Raw genomic sequence first — 26,286 nt, 5'->3', positions numbered from 1 at the left:
GGTAGCGAAACGACAAGAGAAACGCTGTTAAAAAGAAAGCGTTATCAAGAATTGCTGTTAAAACAGTTGTGGTGGAAATGGAAGCAACAATATTTATTAGATCTTAGAACTGCCCATTTCTTGAAGAATCCGCAACTTCAACCAGAACTGAAAGTAGGAGATGTTGTTTTAGTTGAAGGAGATAATAAAAACAAACTATTATGAAAACTTGGTAGAATCATAAAAATTATTCCTGGACGTGATGGTAAAGACCGATCATTCGAATTAAAAACTGGTAATGGGATTTTAAAACGTACTGTTCAACATCTATATCCTCTTGAACTTTAGATATTTTGAACTTTAACGATTTAGTTATGCTTTTTTTCTTTTTTAGTCTATTAATGATTAAATTGAATATCGTTAGTTAAGTTTGTTCAATTAAGTGGAAAATATTTTAAAATTTAGTTCATTTATAACATTTATTATTTGATACATGAAGTGTATAACCTGTATTGGAATTGAAGTATTTGACTAATTAGTATTTTTTAATATTTTTATAGAATAGTGATTTATGTACTTGATTGCATGTATAACTGAATTAGATGAACTCTTGTCAGAGTTCAGGTGGGGAGTGTGTTAAGGAATATTCTTTGATATCGCCAAGAGATGGCGTTAGGAGTCCAACTATTGGCTTACTTAACCTTTTCCCTTCTGAACAATTGACTTGAAAAAATATTCTTCTTCTTGAAGGTAGAATTTCGATGCACTACGCAACAGAATTCGATTTTAGATTTTAGCTGGAACTATTCAGTTCTTGCCTTTTGAGCCTTAAATATTCGATTCAGGCATTTTAGCCTACATTGTACATATGTAAATATTAAGTTTATTAAAATTTATGGAAAACCCTCCAGGCCATGCATCTCGTTTTTTGGATTATGAGTGATTCGACTTTGATCTAGAACTTTCGTTACACCTCCTCTATAGGCGATAATGAAACCTTTCTTTTTATTTTCTTGGTTTCCTCATATAACTTTATAAGGTATTTTCTCCCTCCTTCCAACATGCCTTCGTGGTGTAACAGTTAGCACACTCGACGCGTTTTGAGAGGTTCAGGGTTGGAGTCCCGGCGAGGGCATTGCTTATTTATCACGTCTCCTGTTTAAAAAAAACTACTATATTAAGTATTTTATGGTAAATATTCCATTTTAGAAAACACATGGCTGAACCCAGTTCGCTGAAATGGATCCTGCGTTTTTGCACTATCTCAGAGTTACATGTACGGAGATTTTCGAGTAGTGATGACTCTAGCATATGGAAGGTTCGTAGTTAGAGTTTAGTTCTATGTGCATAAAGGACAGCGGGTCATCTCAGCATATCAGCAGACTAACGAAAGCGATAACATGTCGCAAGTATTTCTGAGGAGGAGGAACCTAATAATCTAGTCGATGTTCAGTCACGTACCTTTTGATGCCTAGCTGACTAGCTCAGGCACGAGACTGGGCGGCAGTGGAAATAATTGGGAAATATTGGTTGAAAAAAGTGAGAGTTTTAAGGATGTAGTGGTCTCATTTGAGAGCCATGCAATTCAAGAGGACTGCTAAATAGGCAGGTGAGGTGGGGAATTTTAGTAAAATTATTGATGAAGTTTCTTTTTTCTGTCTTAGGTTAACAGGAGTGTCTGGAAATTAGGGCCGTTTTAGTTAAACAGTCACTACTGATGTAGAAACGTGAACAATGTGCAATGCCCTAGCCGGGATTCGAATTTCGGACCTCCCGAATACGCGTCGAGCGTGATTCCAGTTACACTGCAAAAGCATGCGGAAAAGAGGGAGAAAATATCTTACATACTTTCCCTTTTTTAAAGGGTGACTGTGAATAAGTTTGCTCAATCACCAAAGCTTAGCGGTGACGAATTATCGTCCACCACCTTTTAGTTCGGGCGCCACTTGTAAAGTCTCTTAAACTATTTCGATGTCTTGAAATTGAAGAAATCTGCACTTGCCCTCGTCGGGATTCGATTTCTGGACTTCCCGATCACGCGTCGAGCGTGTTTCCAGTTACACCACAAAGGCATTAGGAAAGGCGAGAGAAAATACCTTAGACACTCCCTCCTTTTAAAGGTTGACTAGAAACCAGGGAGTTAAGTCGCCAAATTCTGGTGGCGACAAGTTATCGTCCACCGCATTTTAGTTCGGACCTTAGAGTCATCAGGTTACATAAATGCAGAAACGTAAAACATGTGAAATGCCCTCTCCGTGATTGGAAATCCGGACCTCCCAAGTACCTGTCGAGCGTGCTTCCAGTTACATCATGAAGGCATGCAAAAAGGTGGGAGAAAATACCTATATTTATAATATATTACAGAAATTGTGTTGTTCCTACAATGGGAATTTTCTATGAAAGTTTTTACCTTATAAGCGATGATGGCTTTAATGAATTTGATATTATTACCCGTGGAATACTTGACTGCTAATAAACCGCCTACACTGTGTGGCTTTTCTTAAAAATAATAATTCTGCACAGCTTCGATTCCTTCAGTAGAAGAATCATATGCATATCTCCAGATAGTATATGTAAATACGTAAGCAATAACGGGACATGAGATGTTTTACAGATGAGAAATTTGTTACTGATAGATAGAACGCTGTTTCGAGCAATCAGGAGAAAAAGTGTGGCTTGACGTGCTCGGTATTTAGATAAATGAAATGTGGGGCTTTCACATAAAATAAAAATCTAAAATAATACCTAAATATTGAATTTGCTCTATATAGGAAAATGGGTCGTTTTATATAAGAATAAGTTGTTAATCTGAGAAACAATTTCTTAATCTCTTCGAGTCCCTGCTGGTTTCGAACAAGGAGCTTCTAACTACTGAGAGGAGACTACAAAAAAGAGCCCAACCCTGATACATGATTTGTTTGCATGTGTAGTACACGAAATTGGTTCCCATTATTTGCTTGATTGCAAGCAGATAGATTTTTGGCTCATTTTCAATCTTTTGCCCAAGTAAGATAATTGAGGATCAAAATTTATGACAGTAACTTTTTTCTTTTACTGCTGAAAGAGAAATGCGTTATAAAACTTTTATTTATAAAAATTTTTTTATGTTGCTCTAAATAGAAATTCATATTAATATCTCGTTACAAAAATGATACGTTTTTATTAAAATTTGAAGGCTAAAACACATTGTATTAAAATTCCTAAAAGTGTTTTGAAGATGTCGTTAAGAATATTAGATGATACCACATTTCCGTTTCAGTACTCAAGCTTATCTATAAAATTCTAGGAATGAATTCATAAAAAGGTTCAAGATTTAATAAAGTAACTTCAAACGACATTTAGTATAGTAATTACATGTTAGAGTATTTTACTTCCTCTTTGATGTAAAGTGTAAGCTGGAATTGTCTTTTTTTAAGAACAAGAAACTATTTTTTTCCTAACGTAGGATGCGTCAAGCATTGAAAATACATGAGGAAAAAAGGATTAAAAATTGCAGTATATTACCCAATTCCATTCGATTGACTAATTTCGATATCCTCGATCGAATAGCGATACTTCCACAAGCAATTAACATTCCACCAAACCATGCTATAAAGAAAACAAGAGAAAGAAACTTTTTAACTCTAAATTCTTTAACACTTAATTTTAATTTTTATTTTCTTAAGTCAAAAATGCATTAGAACTGATATCAAATAAAATAGGAAAATACTAAAAAATTAAATCAAGTTTTTATTTCAACGTTTGAAAAAATATTATTAACATTTGCAAAAAAAAAAAAAAAAAAAAAAAAAAAAAAAAAATATGATAGGCAAATGTATAATAACAATTTCATGTAATAATATATACCCTATAAACTTATATCAAACAATTTTAAGACTTTGAATACATCAAAATAACAACGAACACAAAATCAAAAATTCGTAAACACAAATGATGTCCACACCCACTACATCAATTTACAATAATGACCGTTACACCGTTACCCACATAGAACAAAAACATCCCTGGGATATCCCAAGGATGTTGCTCGCGGGATATGCGCACATCCTCAGGACATCCCGCGAACCTCCTCCCGAGTGCTTAATGTCACATCCCGGGATATCCTCAGGACATCCTAACCAAGTCCCATCGACATCGTGCGGGATGTTATTAGGATTTGAAACACTAGTTACAATATCCCTTTAACCTCTTAAATATACATACTCTCTACTGCTTAGTGTCACATCCCAGTATATATACAGAGGAAAATTCCAGTGAATAAAACTGAAAATTTTGCTTTTATTTTTAAGATATTAAAAATCTTTTGATCATTTTTAAACATCCAATAGCCCCTAAATTGAATTATTCATAATTAAATTATTTTACAAAATCAGTCTCTAATTTCAGTTAATTTGTATTAAAAATTGAATAATAAAATTACCCATTTAATAATCTTTACATAAATGAATCATCTTTCTTTAAAACATGTAAGGAATTTATAGTGTTTTGATGACACTGTTGGGAAATTCTTAAAAGGAATAAATTGTATTTTTAAAACTAAATCAATTCCTAGCCTCAGAATAAATAAATATGTTTTCGTAACATGAGAATGCAGGCTTTTTTATATATGTAATATTTAGTTGTAAAAATTTGACATTATGTTAACAATTCTTTATATCATTCAAAAGGTAACTCAAGAAGCTCTTCTAAAATTCTATCTTTCTGCTCACACAATTAAAAAAAAAAAAAATCTGAAAGGCCTCAGATTTTAGCAGTCTCTCAAAGAGGCTAAAAGTTTATGAATGCATAGATTATCAATACAGATGGGGCAGTGGAAATAGCAAAACATTTTATAAGATACTGACACCAGAAAGTTATATGTCTTCTATATATTTGAAAAATGAAGAAATATATCATGTAATTATGTAGAAATATTAAAATGTTTTCAATTAGATATATCATGAATTAAATGCATTTTAAATCAATCAGATTAAAAATTTAAAAAAAGCATTGTTAAGAACTGTGTGTAATGCTTTTAAATAGCTTGGCTTGTTGGTCAATAATGTATTAGATTTTAAAGGTAAATATGTTAAATTTTGCCAAATGGCAAGACTTGAATGAAAAGCGAAACAAGTTTATGAGTGACGATATGAAGTCACATTTCAAAACTAATAGCCCTTTTAGATTAAAAAAAAAAAGTTCTGAAAATAATTTGCAATGGTTCATTGGTATTATTTTACGCAAAATTCAGTAAAATGAAATTTACCCGTTGAAATCAGCACCAAATTAAACTTTGTAAATTCTAGCGCATGTTAAAGGTTGTCTCATCCAGAATTTTATTACTAACCATTCATTTCAGAGCAAAATAAAACAGTAATTGCCATTTATATGACAATCAATATCAAAAATTTAAATCTGCATTTTACGCAACATAGAAAAACTTCAAAAGATCTACTGTTTACCATGCAATTAAGGCATTTTATTCTGCTATCAACTCTACCAATTATTAATTCCATTAAGTATATTCAGTTTACTCTTTCTGCTCAATATATGCAATGTAAAATTTTCCATAAATTTATTAATTCATTTTATTTCGAGGTGAGCTTTTATTCAACTCTCAATGTCAACGAGAATGTTTAGTTCATTTTTTATTCGGTCTCAAAAGAGAAATCAAAATACGTGGATTTATGTACGTGTATTTATAAATCAAAATACATGAGAAATCACAGTGAGAAAAGTACTGCTACCTTAAACTGTGATTATATATAACAAATGCAGTGAATTATAGTTAAAAAATAGTGAAAATATTTATATTTCTGAACTATTTCATATATAACATTTTCAGTTTCGCATATGTGGCAGTTTAAGAACTTTTTTATGTATACCAATTTTTTTGAATATCTGCAAATTTTTGCATCTTTAAGGAAAGCTTATTCTTTCACCTGTACTATATAAGTAATGATAATTTACCAGATAAAATTACTTAATGGGGAATACAGAAAAATATCTAACCACTTACCTTTGTGACTTCATCTGCAAAGAGACTAAAAAAGTAGTTCAGCTAAATCTGCTATAATAAATGTTTATAATAATGCTAAATTATGCAGTATCTATTAATATGACAAATTTTTGTAAAGCTATTTATTTGGATGAAAAATAAACACATTCAGAAATTTATGGCACTATATTATGATTAACAGAGGAAAAACACTTTTCAAAATTCAAAATAGTTTTTATTAATCCAATTTATCACATTTTATTTGAATTCATGAAAAACAATGTTATATCCATGTATTCTTATGTATATAAGAACTCTTGATAAATTGGATCTCTGTCATTGCCTTTCACAGCACCTAAAATAAAAAAACACTCACAATTACTACATGTGAATATAATTCATAATTAAATTTAAACAAATGACTATTAGAATGCAAATTAAAGGAAGCATTTAAAATATTTTAACATTTAGTACCTATAAACAGAGTAGCAATTATTTGATTTTTCGATTATAGTAAAATAAATAATATGGGGGATGCCTTTTAAAATTTTTTATGTCAGAAAATAAACTCAAACCACCAGCTGAACATATGAGCAGTTTTATCAGTCAGCCACTGGTAGGTAACCTGGATACTGAATCAACATATAAAGTTGCCAAGATAAAGAGAGAAACAAAATTATGATAATCACATCTTACCTATTCATAAAACTATTTTAAATTTAATGTGTAGGCAAGTCCAAAAAGAGTGAGAATGAATTTATTTTGCAACACAAAGTAAAGTCTTGCAGGAGCAAAAAAACTTGTCTCATGAGATTGGCAAGTAAAAAATAATTAACTGCATCTGGTAACATTTATCAGACAACACATAAGTAATTGTTAGCTATGTGCAGAAAATAAAATCTGATCAGGGACGTAGCTAGAGGGGGGCATCTGTCCTTGGGTGCAGAATCCAAGGGGTGCCAAACTGATGTTAGAACATTTTAGAATTAAATGTTTTCCATCCTTGGCAAGCAGTAGGGGGTGCAAAATCTTCAGTTGTCCCTGAGCGCTGAAAACCCTAGCTATGATTCTGAATCTGATCATGTTAATGCAATTTTAAACTTTTGAATTTAACCGCAGAAATTTACCAAAGAAGTACTTGTAACAGTAGTAAATGAAGATGTGGCTAATCTTTACTGTATGGTACACCTTGGTTTCTGTCTGAGAAAAAATCGCAAAGTGGTATTGGTTGTTTGTGAAATGTGGAAGCCCATTGCGTCAAATAAGTTTTTCGGTAACCCTAATGTTGATAATGTTGGCGAAAGTAGCCTTTGGGGGAAAAAAAAAAAAAAAACTTTTTTTTTGTCAATAAAAAGGAGTTATTTCTGCAAATATTGCCAACGTGCTGTGATAAATTTAGTTTTGGGCTACTTTTTTTAATAGTAAACCTTTTGTATGGTCCCAGGTTTTTGGTTCTTACCATTCTCTTCAATTGCTGTGTTTGGTTGCACGGAAGTGGTATGGTCTTGTATTTTGAACATGCTATTTATTATTTTGGTGTGAGTACCATCGTTTGAGTATGTCTGAGGTGACTAAGAGACGAAAAATTTAATTGAATTGCTTACCTGGAGGATGGTGGTGGGAAGCCTAAACATATGCATGTGAAAAAAAAAGGTATGTTAAAAAAATGACGTTTCATTTATTTTTTTGTCTCCGTGTGTTAATTTTTGTTAGAAGATTTGTTGTTTAATGTTTTTATGTTAGGAAATATGTATTTTTGGTAACTTATTCCTCTCTGTTTGTGTATTTTTGGTTGTCTGTGTTTTAAGACAGTGGCGAATTTTTTCTGGTAACTATGATATTTTTAACTTTCTGATTTTCTTAAAGTGAAAATAGATCAATGTGTACATGGACAAAGTTAAGGCAGTGCACAATGTCCAGTTTGTGCAGTTCTCTGTTTTAATAGGTCGATGTGTACATGGACACAGAGTTTGTGTATGTCTTTGACTTCTTATTTTGGTTTTGTGTAGCGGCCACCTTGAAATTGGTGCCGATCCTCTCAGGTGACGATCTTGATATAAAAAAAAGAAACGATTCACCAAGGGTTACAGTAGAGTAAATTTTTACCAAAGATGTTCTACCATAATCACCATTTCAGTGGTTTAAACACTAGTGAAGCAGTATGCAGAGATGAAGATTTGAGTTTTGTTTATACAGCATGATGGTTTAGGCACTCCATCCATTACAGAGAACAAAATTATAATAAACATAGCCACAATAATTGTCTATAAATATTGATGTATAACACTGCATTAACTATTATATTTCTTATGCTAGTATATACAGAATCTTTAATCGAAGGGAAAATCAGAAGACTGTGCATGCATTTTCCTTTAACTGAAACATGGATTTGACCATACAAATCTCAGTCTTACGGGACATGCCACACTATGCAGATAGACAGTAAAAAGTGCTTGTGTTGTTTTTATTTGTTAGAGGTATGAAATAAATATACTTCTAGATTTTAATTTTTTCTTTTCTTGTTTTACATTTGGATTACCTATCAAAAAGTAAGGAATTTTGATATTATTACAATATCGGAGTTAAAATAACAATTATTTATTGGACATGTTAAAGTAATGAAAATTTTAAATTAGGTTAAAAAGTAACCCTTAATGTGGCATATTTTTGAATTAAACTCTATCGACATTTAAAACAACAAAACGTCCCTCTTTATTAAGGACTTTAATTAACTAATTTTAAATGCGGAGCTATGAATGGATTTTTTCCTTTGCATGTTATAATAACTGAAACAAAATTACTCGGATACAGTCAAAATTCCTAAACGCAAGTACATAAAATTTACTTTAGCAATTTAAAGAGATGAGACACACCGAACACATGAATAAATTTCTATCAAAGAATAATTTATTAAATTTGGCCCGTTCCATAGTAAACTTTAACCATTAGATTACATTATTACACCATGTTATCAGTTTGAAAAGCAAGTCATATGCCAGATCTTGGATGTAAAAGAAATGCACAAAATAATATACAGATTATTGAAAAATGATGTATACCAATGTTTATAGATATGATTAAATGTAACAGAAAATTTACTGTCACAACCCCATTTTTAAGTGAAATGTATTATTTTAACATTTTACAATATTTAAGGTATGGCATTAAATGCAACATTATGTGCCTGAATATAAGTTAGTAAATTAAAAAATAATAATAATAATAATCAAAGAATGAATGTCATGAAAAATTTCAAAAACAAGCAGAATTTAATTTAGAAGACCTTTAGACACTTATGATAAATAAATTTGAGAATTCTTCACCCAAAATTAAATTATAATTAACTAAAACCAGTTTGACTGACCTTCTACAAAATCCTTCAGCTGCAATTTTTTCTAGCTTGAAAACCAAATTCTTCTCCACATGGTAATAACATCTTAACCAGTTGAAATTCCTGCAGAAAGTTTGATAACACAGTAATAGAATTAATAGAATAGAAAAATTAACACAAAAGTATAGAACATCATTTAAACTTAACATTATTACAAATTTTGGTGCTTTCTGACTATCTGCAAAGCTGTGAAAATTGGCAAAATGGTTAGTTTATGGTTAATATCTACTGCTCTGTTCACAAGTAGTAATTCAAATAAGCACTTTATAAGAAACAAGAAATTTTAGGATGCACACACACAAAAATATACACATTGGGTCAATATTCACATATTTTTCATCCAATGGAATACTATTCAGAAATAAAGATTAAATATAAAGCATGTAAATACATGTGTGTGGTATGCATATTCATAGTTTGCTATAATCGTGTGCATACTCTTGCTGTTTTAGCATAAGTTGAAGCTGTGAGGGCAGATGATAAGAAAGTATCAGAATTTTTCATGTATAAGAAAAGATTGCCCTGACAATAGTATCTCAATTGTTTAGCACTGACATTTACATAGTGCATTAGAAATATATAGTAATATATGTATAATAAAAAGATAATTGCATATTATTAATTCATTTTTTTAAATGCCAAACTTTAACAATTCTTTCACATATAATTAAACAGAATTCTTTCACATGAACATCTAAAATCCATTCTTAACTAAAGAATAAATAATAAAACCATGTAAATTTCTTATCAAGCCCATCATTTCCGAAATGTCTACTTCTGAAAGTTCCCAGCATTTCTCAATATATTATTAAATTACTAAACTAAGCATCAATGATCGTCATGTTCGTTAATGTGGCAATATCTTTCACACTTCTTCGTTACCACAAGTAACAAGTAAGCTTCAATAAATCTTTAACTGTTACATGCTACTTTTGTCTAAAATTTGTACAAATAATAAAATTAAATGAGCTCTTTATAATATGCTCAAAGAAATAATTTTGTATGAAAATTTGCATGTTATATATTGGCCTGATTAATGATTCAGGAAATAATTCGGGTTTTCAAAGTGCTTCCAATAATTCAAATTTCAGCTTGTGTCAAAATAAAATCTATAACACAAAGATAAGCAAATTTCCTTATGAACAATGCATTTTAACATTATTCAATCACTGGCAATCACACAGTACTGATTGCTTCAATAAACATTACTGTAACTGTGTTATTTAAAAAGACTGTAATGTTTTAATTATTTCCTTAATTAAAACATTACAGTCTCTTCCTCCTTCTAACACCAAAAGAAAACCCAGATAAGAAATATAAAAATATCAGTAAAAATAAATTATATTATTGAATGACACTTTACATTAATTACACTTATGCATATATTATTTTATTATAAATTATTTCAAAATCAAAGAAGAGAAGGGGGAGAAACTTTAATATTGACATTTCTAAAATGATATAAACATTAATCATTTAGTACAGTTTGTTATTTCCTGTAAAAAGAATTCACTTTTCTGGATAGCATTTATATTTCCATCTCACTTTCAATGAAACATTAAGAGAAATGCATATAATTTAAACACCAGTTTATTTTATTTATCAGACAGATTATGTCAACTCGAAAAAACCTATCAGTAAAATTCGGTAGTAATAATTCTGAATGTTAGGTAACTTGCAAGATTCAACAAAAATTATAAATACTTTTATTATAATGACAATACTACAGTAACATGAACATAAAATTAAACTGCATATAACTATGAAATAAGCCAGCACATATTAATGGTGCATTGGTTTCTAAAACAATGGGCTCGATGAAAAAATACATGTATTATGGTAGCTATTCATATTCTTCAGCTTTCCTAATATTCTCACGTTCACTTTACATAACTAAAGTATCTAAAATACAATAAAAATGCAAACAATATTTATGAGAAAATGTTAAAAGCAATCATAAGCATTTGATTGAATGACTATATTTTGTCTTCCTGCAAGTCGAATCTTAAAATGATATGCAGTTTGAAAAATGCTTAATCCTTTTATAAAATATTCAAAAAAGATTAAAAAAAGGTACTGTTCTGTTATCAGGACCGGGTTCAGAATTGTATTTATGTATGCTTGTATATTTGTATGTTTGTGTGTCTACATATACACATCTATGCACATACTTACGAACACAGGTTCATACATTTCCGATTCTGGTCCCAATAACAGAACAGTACCCCCAAGAAAACTTGAATTACAAACTAGATTAAGATAATGTTTCAACCATACATATTTTGGACAAAACAATGCAAACTCTTATTTTTATACAATTGTTCAATCTATTTAACATAAATTTATTGCTGCAATAAAATAATAAGCAATCTGATCACACATATTATTTTGAAACTGAATGCATAAACTAGACTAAAAAAATTCAGTCATAAACATTTGGATAGCAGGGCAAATTAGATATTTGAAAAGACAGCCAGCCATTGAGATACACGTAATTCACGACAGAATGGTAACAATTCATAAAGCTGTGAAACATTTAACTGTCAAAATGACATAAATAACATAAATTCGAAAAGCAAAAAAAGTAAACATACAAGTATTGCAACTGAACTTACCTTTCATGCAACAAAAAATATCCATACAAGTTAACCTCATGGCGCAGCCATTTTGGATTTCGTTTCAAATCAGACAGATGTTTACGGATTTGCGGAAGAATACGAGGACCTAGTAGTTTGCCGGATACAATGTGCAATGACGCGAAAGAATATAGTTCTGTAGAACTTCCTACATTATTCCGTAATAAACAGTACTATTTCCTAATTTTTTTATTTATCTAATTAATTAATTAATAGGGAAATAGTTAAATAATGCCGAATTCATTTTCAATGAAATGAAAAATTTTGCATGTATGGGACGACCACCTTCCGTCCAATATTTCTGAGAATATAAACAAATTTTGGAATCTGAGAGTATCAGTAAATAAATATATAGAATATCGCCTCTCAAACGACCACTTCTGAAAGTGACCAATAGTTCTGAGATTATCAATAAATATTGATATTAAGCATTATTTCTATAAGACGACCATCTCTATATAAGACCAAAGTTTCTAGAATCTTGGATAGTCATCAGAGATGTATCTTTACTACGAAATTATCGCACGACTGTAATTCAATATCAGTAACGGATAGCGCGATTGAAAAACATTTTCTGTCCTGTAATTGAAGGAAAAAAATTTTCCTTATGAGGTATTTCTCCCGCTTTCATAGCGTGCCTTCGTGGTGTAATAGTTCTGCACGCTGGGCCGGTATTTCAGAGGTCCGTGGTTCGATTCACGGCGAAGGCGGTTGCTAATTTTTCATCTCTACGGCTTCCCAAAAAAATCCTAATGTCTCTACAGTGGCGCCCGAATTAAAAAGGTGTTGGATGAGGTATATCCACACCCAGGATTTAATGATTGGATCCCCTTAAAAAAAAAGTCGACCTTTAAAAAGAGAATTAATATAAGGTATTTCTCCCGCTTTTCTAGCGTGTCTTCGGCCCACCAGCGGCCGAGCGGTAAAGTCGCTGAACCCTGGTAGTGCGATCCGAGGTTCGAATCCCGCGAACGGGCTGGCTGCATGGGTGTTTTCGTGGTTTTCCCCCACGTGTAACGTGTATACGAGCCAGTTTCCCTTAGTCCACGGCCAGTCCCTCCACGAAGACATCCCTCCCCTTAGGCAGATAGCCCTAGTGTGCTTTGCCATAATTAAATACACCACCACCACACCTAGCGTGTCTTCGTGGTGTAGTGGTTCTGCAGACTGGGCCGGTATTCCAGAGGTCCGTCCTTCGATTCCCGGCGAAGGCAGTTGCTAATTTTTCATGTTTCCTGCTTCCAAAAAAATACCTAATGTCTCTATACCCAAATTTTAAAAAAAAATTCGTTTCCGTAATTATATATTTTTTATTTAAAAAATATATGTTATTTAGAATTTTGCAAATATTCTAGAAAATGCTAATCCATTGAAAAAAATCTTTTCCATGACTAAATAAATTTTTAAAAACGTCAGAAAAAATAGCAGTTAAAATTAATAACAAAATAACAAGAATAAATCATCAATCATATCAATATTTTTAATGTACAGCATTTAGAAACAACTTAGTAAAATACATATGAAAAATAAAATAATGTGCAAGTTTCAGATGTGCAATGTCCAAAAATTAAAACTGGTAAATTTAAGAACAAATATCCTGAAAATGTTTGACAACGAAAGTCCTCCGGACAATGCAGAATGAATGTCCTCAGGATGTGAAATTGGTGAACTCCTCAGGACATCTGAGAATCAACATCTTCAGGACATCCTGTCATATCCCGGGACATAGCGACTTAAATAAGACATCCTCAGGATGTTAAATTACGATCTCCTCAGGACATCCTTAGGATGTCCCGGGATATTGCGACTTAAATAGGACATCCTGAAGATGTTTTGTGCTATATAGTGGTGCCACGACACTGAAACTTTCAAAACTATATACGTAAACAGTATGTATTGGTTGCGCTATGTAGTAAGCTAAAATTTGTGTTTTGATATAATTTATATGAGTATATTTCCAAATGACAACTACATTCAGTTCAGGGTTTAAATTTGAGAAATGGTGTTGGTGTTGGTGTATTTAATTATGGCAAAGCACACTAGGGCTATCTGCCTAAGGGGAGGGATGCCTTCGTGGAGGACTTTCTAAGGGAAACTGGCTCGTATACACGTTACACATGGGGAAAACCACGAAAACGCCCATGCAGCCAGCCCGTTCGCGGGATTCGAACCTCGGACCGAACTACCAGTATTCAGCGACTTTTACCGCTCGGCCGCTGGTGGGCCAAATTTGAGAAATGAAAATTGTGGAAATATTCTATTATATTTATTAATCTGAAATAACAATTATTACATAAATCTTTTCGACGTCGCATAAGTACTCATAGCCTATTATGAAATCTCTCACAGCTTTATACTAGTTAATATTTCATTCTGTAAAACATTCTGTTTACCTTTATTTCAAAATCACATTTATTATATGTGCATTATTAAAGTAGTAACAAAAATCGCTTAGATAAGTTATGATTCATTATAGCTAGGCTTTACCTTTAGCAATATTATGACGGTAGAATTAATACATTTAAAATAATGTGGTAAAGGAATGTGGCTATAGGCTTCCATTTTCTTAAATATTGATGCTGATGTGATCGCAGAATCTTTCTAATAAAATAAAAAGTTTAAAATTAGACCAACTATCACCCTTAAATCAGTCTCGATTAAAATTTGTGTCATTCTCGAGTCAACCAGTCTAAAGTTGAATTTTGGCCAACTATTAAATTTTAATTTGACATACTTTTTTCCCATTTTTTAAAGGTAAATAATATTATGAAATAAATTTTTCAAAGTTGCTGGTACGAAAATTCTATAGTTATGAAATCTGAAACTTTATGTTTTCACCACGTAGCAAAAGTTTGAATTAGAAGAGTGTTGATTAAATTTCAATAAGAATAAAATATAATAATTTTTTTGAAGAAAGGATGCGAAATTCTCAGAAATATGCACAGTTAATAGTCACATAAGACCAGACGGAAATTAAATAACAGGGACTATTTTATCCAATAAGAAGTCGCTAATAATCCAAACAAACAATCTGCCTTTTGTATCTGTGCTTTAAATATGATGAAACAAATCTCAACTTTTTCACCATTATACGCAATGAAAAGTAATCTAAATTGTTCATAGGTGTTCTATAAAGTTTTACACATAAAAATTTCAAACATTTTACATTTAAATTATTACGTCATATAGAAAAATTTTGCTAGTAGAAGTTTAGGATCTTTTTCATTATAGAACAACACGTATTAAACCTTTTTTTACACTAAGGTATATGTAATTACTTTTCGTTTTTACGTTTGGTAATAGTGTGTTTTGTTTTTTGACCTGAGCATTGTTTGTAATATATTTTAATGTGATTCACCTCTTTTGCCCTCTGTTAACCAAAAGAAATACTTAAGAAATATATTTCTTAATGTCTAGGAAAATTTTATAGCTGTCAAAATGAGCTGATGATGAAAGTATGCTTTCTCAGTTGAATATCAAATTAGCTTGCGATATAAAATTGTTTGGCGTATGTTGTCATATAATCGAAAAGATCCAAAATTCTTTCTATAAATGTCTAATATAAACAGATGATATGTATACGTAATCTTTACTTCCCGCTAACTTAAAATTGTTTTTATAATATTCTTCACATTAATTTACCTTAACTACCTTTTATTCTTAAATATTAGACGCAAACTGAGAGATTAGCCATGGAAAGACCTCTCAGTCCAATCCTGACTGATATTTACATACATTATTATGAATAAAAATTATTTGAAGCTTCAAACTTCCCGGTATGGTTCCGTTACGTAGACTATACTTTTACCCTATTTGAAGGTAATAAAGATGATTTAAATAAAATTCTGTCAACAATGAATTCCATTCATCCAGCTATACAGTTCACTTTTGAACTTGAGACATGCAATTCAGTTCCTCGACATTCTGGTCATACATAACACATCCAACTTCTGTACTACGGTTTACCGTTCATCGGTTTGCCTTCCACCACACTTCAAAGCATGTCATCCGACTAAACAAAAGTTAGCTTCATTTTATTCCTATGTTTTCTGTGCACTTCAAATTTGCTCTTCCAAACTGTCTCTTGATGAAGAACTAAATTATTTAAAAGTACTAGCTATTGACAGGAGCTTTTCACCCAACATTATTAATCAAGCAGTTAAAAAATTGTCATCTCAACACACCAAAAGGCACACTCTTGTTTTAGGAGATTATAAGACTTCTGTTGTCATTCCCTTCTTTCCATCAATTAGGTATAAAATTGTGCGTATTTTACAGAAATTTAACTTTCGGGTCGTTTATTCTCCCATTAATAAAATTCCGAGTTCCATACTCAGGGACTCCATTCCGGATATGAATTCCTGGGGTATTTACAGGATTCCTTGCCAGTTTGGTTTAATTTACATTAGTCAAAATATAAGAGCCTTAAAATTTCAACTTAAGGAACCTAATGCATATGTTAGAAAAAAGTCTTCTGTTGCCCAGCATTGTTGGTCAGAAAATCACACTTTCAAATTTTCTGCAGCCAAAATTATTCAAAAAACATCTTCCATTGGTGAATTAGAGGGGCATTTCACATTCAAAAAAAAAATCTTTCTGCTCTAGTTAACGAACCAAATTCCAATCCATCTTTGCCTTCAGCCTTTAAGGAAATTATATTTTAGTGTTCGTTTCATCAACAGATGGCGCCAGTAGCTTAACTCTGTCCAGTCTTTCTTATCTTATCTTATCTCGTTCACTTGAACTTTTACAGCTGAGGTAATGGTTCGGTAAAAACCATCGAAACTAGTACTGTGAAAATCTGAAAATACAAAGCTGATTTTTGTTGTTTGACTTCTAAATTAATTCTCTACCTTGTTCAAAAAGTATTGTGACAGAAAGAGTTTGTCTTGGAAAAAAAATTAAGGAGGTAAAGAGTTAGCTTAAAATATCGAACATTCTCCGTAGTAAGCTCTAAAAAGCTTCTCACCAGTCCAGCTCTTATATATCCCCTCTGTGTTTGCTATAAAATTAATTTCATTTCTAAAACTAGTAATAGGACTTGAGTCATTATAACTCGGAAAATAATTAATCAGTTTCAGGATAATTTTTCACATCCCCTTACGCGAGGAAATGATATATTGGCGTAAGAGTATTTTTATTTCACGCTCAACAATTTTTAGTATCTTAGAAAAGGTGTAGAGTTTGGTTTGGTTTATTTAATTATGACAAAGCACTCAGGGGCTATCTGCCTAAGGGGATGCCTTCGTGGAGGACTTTCTAAGGAAAGGCTTGGAGAAAAAATGCGTGTGCCGTGAAAGCAAACATTTGATCAGTGTTGCAATACTATTTATACTTGGGATATAAATTGATAAAAGTATCCGGTTTATAAAGACAACCAGATGGCTTCACTTATAAAGCTTGTTACCGCTCGGAGTTGTAAAAAAAGTTTCAATTAAAATTATTTTTTTAAATTCTTCTGGCATGTTTATTCGAAAACATAATTCAAATTATTAATACACAAAAAAATGAACTCGGTTTTTGTAAGCACTGAAAAGTATCAAAATATCAAGTTTAATTTAATTTTTCTTTGTTCTGAAGCTGTGGATGGCAAAGATTTGTAAAACAATTAAAAATGGGACAGTAAATTAAAAGACATTTTTCTTGTTTCTTTTGGAAGGGGACAGGTAAGATGCTACTTTTATATATTTAAAATTTGGGTTTTAGCATTATTTTAATACTATCAATAGGATGCTATTATGATGATTTAATTTTATGATTTATTTTTTGATAGTTTGAAGATATTATGGCATGAATGAGCTTTAAGGCCTGAGTTATCTACTTTAATAATTATTTATTGTTACTTAATTATTATTTCCAGCATTAGTAGTGACATTAGTGTCTCGGTTAATATGATTCAAAAAGGCGAAGCGAAAAAATGACGAAGTTAAAAAAAGGTCGAAGAGAAAAAAACGTGTGTGGGGCTTGGATGTACTTCAGCTGATCAATATTTACATTTACAAGTACTGTTTTCAAAAATGAGAGCAATCAAAAGCAATTTGAGAGAGACGATTGAGCAGTCAAAAAAAATTTACCGTCTGTCCGTACTCCCGAAGAGTTAACATCAACACTGAACAATCAAAAACATTTAGTACGTGCATTTAACAAGCTAACATAAATATTAGCACATCAAAAAAATTATTCGGAACAGATCACAGATCATTAGGGATTGAAAACTATGGTTGAACACTGAAAATAGGTTTAAAAACTTCAGAACATAGATGCATTGGTTGGTCATTTTAATTTAAAGCATTATTCAGATTCGTTAGGAAATCGGGGGGGGGGGCTTACTAGAAAAATATAATAAGCCAATTTTTTATAACAATTTTCAAAATAATTTAAGTGAAATAAAATAAGTATTTATATTCAAATATGCATAATTTTAGTTAATAAAGAAATAAATAGATTCTTCCGATAGAATCCAAATAAAATCGCAGAAGAAAGTGAAATGTGATAAAGTTGATATAAATTTAGTAATTCATAGAAAAAGATCAAGTCTTTCAATGCGAATACGAAATTGGATTCTTCTGATGCCTGTAAAATGCTTCCTTTTGTTTGTAACCAAGTTCATTTTGTGATATTTAATATAATTAATATGGAATAAATGCTCTTCGTAACGTTTTACAAATGTTTGCGTAGGCTTAAGAATTAAACAAAATACTGAAGCCTTCCAATATTTTGAAATCAATACACTTTTCTACCTGAAGGTGCATTTTCTCTTTCCAGATGCTTTCCCCTTGGGATGCTAATACACTGGTTTAGTATCATACTACGACAGTCTCAGCTCTAGGGGGCACATCATACACGAACCCGGTTCCTACTGCCAGAAAGGGCAGCCTATGCTTTCTAGGACGGTAGTGGCCTCGACCATCGGCCAGAACACGAATTCAATAGTTTTCTCTCCCTTCGTACTCTAACTGCACCGGGGAATGGTGACCCTGGGATACGGATTCAGCTTTGGGGCTTAAGAAAGAATTCTTTTAAAATTTCGCACTCCTGAAATGAAGCCCCCAGATTTGTAGCAAGCTGAGTCTATTTTTCCTCCTCTTCGAGGAGCTTGTTAATAACACCCAGCCCTTCTACCTAAATACGGAAGCAGTTCTAGCGTTATAGTTGTATTATGGCTGTGATTAACAAAAATTTGACTGATTCCAGACGCTTTTAAACTTTACGTTAGTGATAGTAGAATGGTATTTAAAATTGTGGCTTCAGCTGCTGCAGACATGGTTTTACGCCTTTAATGGAAAAAAAGCTCATATTTATTTTAACCCAAATTTATAAGCAGTTTTAGAGCAGGATTATGTATTCTTAGTATCGCAATTGAGGCAAACACTTCTCTTAGTATTCTTTGCCATAACAGCTTTAACATAAACATGAGATTATTCCGATGAAAATAAGGTTGTGCCGTGTGAATAATAAATGAATTGAGAAAGTCAAACTACAACCTAGCATGGGCACACATTAAATTTATTAATTATTGCAGTTTCCTTAGAACTGAACTCATCTCTTCAAGCAATACTTTTGCTGATAACCCCTGCAAACTGCTTATACTGCTTCGCAGAAGTTAGAATGGTTAGTCGAAAGAACAAAAGATAAGGCTCGAAGCAGGTTTTATATGCTTCCGACAAGAATGGAGAAGAAACTCCATAATTTATTACGCTGTTATGGAAAAGAATTCAACAGCGTATAAAAAGTTCAATTTAGAAGCGAAATGGTGTTAAAATTGGGTGATGTTGCGAGATACGGCTAAAGCCACTCGCATCAATAACAGTTGGTTTTGACGTCATTGGTGTAGCCTTCAAATCACGACTCCGAAGTTCACGAGTTTTTTTTTTTTTTTTTTTCTGTCAAACAGCATTAGTTAAAAGGAAGCATATCCATCCTGTATTTTCAAACATAAGCAATTAAAATATCTAACTGCAGAGACCAAGGCATAACTGGTTCACAATACCAATTATAGATGGCGCCATAAGACAGGCAAGACCCAAAACTAAAGAGTAAATAAATAAATAAAATGACTATTAAACTCATTAATAATTTTAAAATTAAATAGTTAATTATTATCAAATTAATTAATAGTTATTCAATTAATGTTATAAATTGTTATTTAATCGATAATTATTATATAATTAATTAATTATAATTTAACTGCTGATTATTAGATAATTGGTTATTATTTATTGAAATAATTAAAATTAAATAAAATGTAAAGAGATAAATTGAAATTTAATAAGCGATTTTTAATATAATTTTATTGTTAAAATAAAATTTTCGAGATAAAATTTCTTCTGAAATTGTTATTCAGTTACATAAAAGATGTGCCGCAAGCCTTCTTATTCAGGGTTCCGGTGCGTTCCGACTAGAATTATGATTTATTACAAAAACTAAGAAGCACCGGAGCCTAGATCCGGTGGGCTCCAGCCCAATTTAAGCTCTGATCGTAAGGGGGGGAGTTCTTTTATCATCACAAAAATTAAATATACTTAAACTATAGATGATGAAAATTCCAGGGCGAAACAGAATGAGGGTATGAATAGGTAGGAACAAAAAAATGAGGGGAATTTTGGTGAGAAAGAACGCTCTCTTTGACCGCGGCTCTCTGTTGATATAATTATAGCTATCAAGCAGATGGGTGTCAGGGGTAAATGAGCCCTGAATCGGACTCCCAAGGATGAATGTAAAGGATGACTGTAAAATTGCTGGTTACGCTTCTCCCCCCCCCATTAGTGGATATTATCCGAAGACGATGTATAGGACGTGCTTGAGCAGTTTATCTGAGTAAACACTCTTATTGTACTCGCTGTCACTTAACGCACATTTAAGAACACAAATTTTCCTTCCTGCGAGGGTAACTAACTGCAAGCATCGATAACAATACACTCCATACGATAGCACTGGCGAGAAATTTACGCGTTATTAAACAAACTCTCCCAAATTTATTGCCCTTCTTAAAGGGAAAGGTTTCTGCATGTGAGTGAGGGGACTTTATTTGAACGTCTCATGTTCTCATGAGTTCGTATTTCTAGGGAAATAGAGTATTGCAAAGTCTGCTTATTGTTAAACTAAAACGTTAGGAATTCTAAATTTTTTCCCTTTAAATTGTGGTTCAGTTTTATTAAGTACCGGAGCTCCTCTTATTTAGGGCTCCGGTGCGCTCCTGCTAGAATTGTAATTTATCTTAAAAATTGAGAAGTACGGTGGGCTCCGGCGCAATTTAAGCACTGGATACAACACGAAGCAACATCCGCCAAGCAATTATTTTAGTTTCTCAAAATTAAATCTGATGTTTAGTTTGTTTTTAGAACTTTTTAGAACTTAGAAATACTGAATATGTCAATTTATTTATAGTTTAAAAAAAAGCGAATTTCGTCTAAACACCTAGAACCAAATTCACAAAGAATTTTATATGTGCATCATGAATGAAGTTCCAGTATTGCGTCCCTTGAGCAATGAACGAAAATTTTCTAGCTTAAAAAGCGAAAATGTCGTTAAACCTTAACTAGTTAGAGTTAACATAGAAATTTCCGTCCAACATAAAGGATATTTATAAGTTAGATTTGTGACAGGATCATGGTAGAATCAGAAAAATATAAGCATTCACCTCTGCAGTGAATTATACGAATAAATTAAAAATTATTACATAAAGAGAAAATTAATTCAGCTTACCATAATAAACGAGCCATTCGCTCACTGTCACAGACATAAGAGTCATTTTAGTTATGAGTGAGAGAACTCCTATAAGGCCAATGGCTGCTTCATGTACTAGCAACTTCTGGCTTAAATAGGGTACCACCAGTAATGTCGCTGCTGCTTTCAAAAGAATCATAATGGTTGTCAGATTGGAATACTGTGTCACAGTCCATTTAAATACTTTTCTGGTGTGAGAAAAACCTATAGCTAATGAGCCTAAGGGAAGAATGCAGATTACATATAAGTCGCTACAAATTATAAAACGAAGTAAAGTATTTAAATTATTATATAAATCATTTATCATGAACAGAAATCCCATATTATATTATTTTGATTATTAATGATTTAATTATTGCAGCTTTGTACAAAGTATTCATTAATTTTGCCCAAAATTCCTCGAAACAAAACTAAAAATTGTATCTTAACAAATACAGTATTTCCTCGCGTATTTTCTCCCTAGGGGAATATTTCGCTACCTCTCGTAGTCAGTTTGTATTTGCATTTTTGTATTAGCATTTCATCCATTTTACTTTTCCTTGCATTTATTATTTGACACGTATTTTGAGTAGATTCGTCATAAGCTACTTGAACGTGGAAAATGTTTTCACTCTTAAGAAACTTTCCAAACATGTCATTTTAATTTTCTTCTGTTATTTGCTTTTCGAATCAATGTAGCCTTATCTGTTGCTGATGTACTCGATCTTTCGAAATTCGGGTTTTTTTGTTTGACCTTCTCCTTCGCTCCTCTGATGTCCCTCTTGGGAACACGCGGTCAAGACTCATTTGTGCGAGGTACTGCTGAGGCTTCACCATGTAACTAAGCAGCTCGATTATCGTTAGATATCGACTCACTATCCATCAGATATTGTAATTTTAAAATTACTGTGTATTCTTGTAGGAATGTAGATTCTTCTAAGGAAATAATATTCGGATATCTACCTGTAGTTTATCAGTTATGTTCTTACTGCAGCCACATTCTTTAGAAATTAAATCACTAGCATAATTTTCTATTCTCACTTTTCGAATTAAATTAGTTAAGAAAAGGCGGAAATACACGAGAAAGTACGGCACATAAATCTCGGATAAGTTTTTGCATTTAGATTTGAAATAGAAATGTCGATAGTTATTAATATATTATAAAAGTATATCTAAAGTGTTATGACTATCATAACTTAATTACATGAAACTCGCTAGCTGAGAAACAAGTTTTAATCTAACTACTTGGATCGTACAGAAATGATTGACACAATGGCTCTCACAACGAAACTATTACACTATGCGAAAGGAAAGCAAGTGAAATAGACACAAGGGGGCGTGAGCTAAACATAATGCATAGATAGACCTGGCCGCAAGCGAATGGTATACGTCAGCGCCCGTGCTTTTCGCCGTTGTCATTGAGAGCGTGGACAGCAATGATGGAAGGTTATTTTTCACGGTCAGTGTTGGACAGCGTGGTTCCTATGGATGAAAGGCATATAGGGTAGTGAGATCCATCGTCGCATGGTGTCGGTGTGTGGGAACAAAGCACCCTCAAGGCGTACCGTTGGTTGGCCAAGTTCAGCAGTGGAGTGGAGACCGCAGTCAAAGGTGTCAGCGCGAGACGACCAGCAACATCGCATACAGCAGCGAATGTGGCAGCTGTGTCGGATTTGATCATGGGGAACAGGCGCACAACGCTCAATGAGATGCAGGAAGAGACGGGGCTTGCGCAAGGAACATAGCAGGAGATTGTGCATGGTGATTTGGAAATGACAAATGTGTGTGCAAAGTGGCTGGACCTCGAACGTCGAACTACGTCTTGCTTCACAACATGAAGGACGCAGTCAGGGGTCAACAGGTTGAATCGCCTGCCAAAATGCATTCAATTGTCCATAGATGGGGCACCAAGACCCCCACAAACTGGTTTACCAAAGCCCTTCGGGACCTCCCAGCAAGATGACAGAAGTGCATCGACATAGGCGACTGATGTACTATCAGTTTTTTGTTAACAAATTGTATTCCGCTCTGTGGCAGCATTTGCGTCATTCATTTTTGTACGACCTAAATATATACGAATCTGTTTTTTAATTTACTATGCTTTGTCTTTGAATTAACAACACGTAATTATTAATTATTAAAATAAAATGTATTAAATAAAAATCTTTTATTAAAACGGATGTCTTAAGAAAAGCAATCTTGTAATACGAAAATAATGTGTTACTATAAACGAAAAAACTCATCCTGCGTTTATATATACTTTAGATTTAAGTATTTCAAAATTTAGAAGAATAATCGGTTCTGTTCGCAAAGAGTGTAAGGTTTTTATCCCCCCTCGCCACATGCCTTCGGGGTATTACTGGTAAGCACGACCATCGGAAGATCCAGAGTTCGAGTCCCGTCGAGGGAGCTGCATATTTTTCAAGCCTGCCTCTTCGAAATAAAATCTTATGCCCAATTAAAAGGTGATGTACGATAATTTGTGACCACCAGGATTTAGCGACTACATTCCCTTCTCCAAAGTCGTCCTTTAAGGTTTTGTCCCTCGTCCCTGCGTGCGTTTTTGGTCTAAATGGAGGACTCGCAACCGTAATGGTAAAATTTCCATGACAGTTAGTGATGGAAAGTCTCGATTTCGACTCCCGGAAAAGGCACTGCACATTTTTCACGTCTCACGTTCCTACATATAATTCTGATGACACTACAGAAGTTAATTAATAATTTGGAAGAGTAGTGACTTCTAGTTCTTGACTTTACCTTACGACTATTTAGAAGTTCCTATTTACCAGTTTTCTATTCCTAGATGTTATTTTCAGTGTAGTGCATGGTAATTGAGGTATGCTAAGTATGTGTGTATTATAACAGTAATCCAAACTACTCTTTTGTTTTACAAATTTGCAAAGATTTTTCAGGATCCATTTGAACCGAGGACTTTCTTGATCTTCGATGTCAAGCTTTCTAAATACATACCCATTAAGCTACTGAATTTATCAAACAGTTCGGATGATCAATCCACAAAATTAATTTCACAAAAACAGAAACATGTAATATTAGCGTTATTTAACTTAATATTCAACCGTCGCAATGGCATGAACTTAATTTCTAAAATTCTTCAGAACATTTTTTATCTTAATGTATTTAAAATGTGAATTAGAAACCATGAAAAATAAGTGAATATCTTATTATTTTACAAGGTATTCGAGAAAGATATGGATTAAGAGAAGTTCGGTAATTAAGAGAAGTTCTTAAATCATGCTACAGAAAGAGGTTTAAGGAATTCTTTTTTTTATTCTAGACTATAAATTGAACAAATGAATAACTTGTACTTATAATTTAATTCTTCTCAGCTTGTGGAATATCATCAACGGAAGATGTGAACCTTAAATTAAATTAAATTGATGCCGAAGACTATAATGCAAATAACTTAACAAGTGCTGGCTCAAATTACTAAGTGCGTGATTGATTTCGGCTAGCAAATTAGCTAATGCCAGATAACTAAGTAGCAAAGCTTAGAGAGAGGATCGTATCACGGTCAGTGTAGCTGTCAAAAAGCTTTCATAGTTAGATGAGGGGAACAATACCTGAATTACCTTATTGGTAAATACCTAGTGTCACCCCTACTTATATCTGCACCTGTCGAAAAAGTTTCTACTTAACTTTCAAGAACTCTGTCTTAAATGCTCGTATCTCATGTACATCCTGGTGAGAGCTAATGAAAAAGAATAATGGACAGTACAGCTTCCTGGGTTAATTCGTGTAAAACATATATTATAAATACATCTAAACGATTTACGAATATTACGTGGGGGAATAATAATAATTATTGTATTTTAAAATATCGAAACAGCTTCTAAAATAATAGTTATATCTCTCAAAACTTAATTCTTACCCATGTCAATAAGACGATTAGAAAATCCAGTGAAAAGAAGTAACCATATTTGTAACCTTAAATTACCAGACCTTTTTTTCATGCACGTTTTGAAACTGTCTTTCATATTATCTAACCGAAAAAGGTCTCTAAACATTTCTTTCAAAGTAACATCGTTTTTCCTTTCCTTTGTCTCCTTCACACAGAAGATTATCCACAATAAAGCTAAAAGTAAACTGCATGGAGATATGATCATGACAGGTAGGTAGCCACCCTTTTTAAAAACCTGGCCGCCTGTAAGTGATCCTAAAGGTCCAGCCATTATAGCAAAGAATTCTAGAATAGCGAATCGGCTCTGTCTGGATCTAAAAAGAAAATAATACCTTATTTTCATAAGGAGTAAATATTGCCAGTAATGTATCAGAACAGATTAATATCATTTAAGTTTTATTAATATACGAGATCGCAAAAAAGAAATGATAAGACGGTAAAAATCGTTATGTAATGTCGTGGTGTAGTGGTTCTGCACGCTGGGCCGGCATTCCAGAAGTCCGTGGTTCGACTCCCGGCAAAGGAGATTGCTAATGTTTCATCTCCTTTTGTATCCAAAAAATTCCTAATGTCTCTACAATACGTACAAATATGACATCGAAAAAAAATGTTAAAATTAAAAGGAACCAACGGGAAAAAATTAAATGTGAAACAGATTATACTAGGCTAATGTTTTTTA

The 26,286-nt window shown here is 32.6% G+C and overlaps 1 protein-coding gene and 1 long non-coding RNA gene across 2 annotated transcripts in view; both read right to left on the bottom strand.

Annotated features, from left to right (window-relative positions):
- LOC118180012 (putative peptidoglycan muropeptide transporter SLC46) overlaps window positions 1-26,286 on the bottom strand; it is a 72,415-nt gene that overhangs the window by 13,808 nt on the left and 32,321 nt on the right. The window contains exons 5-7 of the mRNA XM_085825405.1: window positions 25,578-25,921; window positions 21,689-21,928; window positions 3,484-3,567 (exon numbers count right to left, since the gene is read on the bottom strand). Coding sequence (XP_085681531.1) covers window positions 3,484-3,567; window positions 21,689-21,928; window positions 25,578-25,921 — 668 coding nt within the window. The remainder of the gene's footprint in view (window positions 1-3,483; window positions 3,568-21,688; window positions 21,929-25,577; window positions 25,922-26,286) is intronic.
- On the bottom strand, window positions 6,175-12,080 carry LOC146995074 (uncharacterized). The gene is made up of 3 exons (XR_015043689.1): window positions 11,963-12,080; window positions 9,321-9,410; window positions 6,175-6,311 (listed from the first exon to the last, which is right to left on the bottom strand). It is a non-coding gene; the product is annotated as an uncharacterized LOC146995074 (long non-coding RNA).

Source organism: Stegodyphus dumicola, chromosome 10 (assembly GCF_044657685.1).
Source record: "Stegodyphus dumicola isolate Sdum_Otavi_A_Nest chromosome 10, ASM4465768v1".
Taxonomy (NCBI): Eukaryota; Metazoa; Arthropoda; class Arachnida; order Araneae; family Eresidae; genus Stegodyphus; species Stegodyphus dumicola.
Note: the sequence above shows the minus strand (reverse complement) of the source record. Positions and strands in the feature narration are given on the sequence as shown.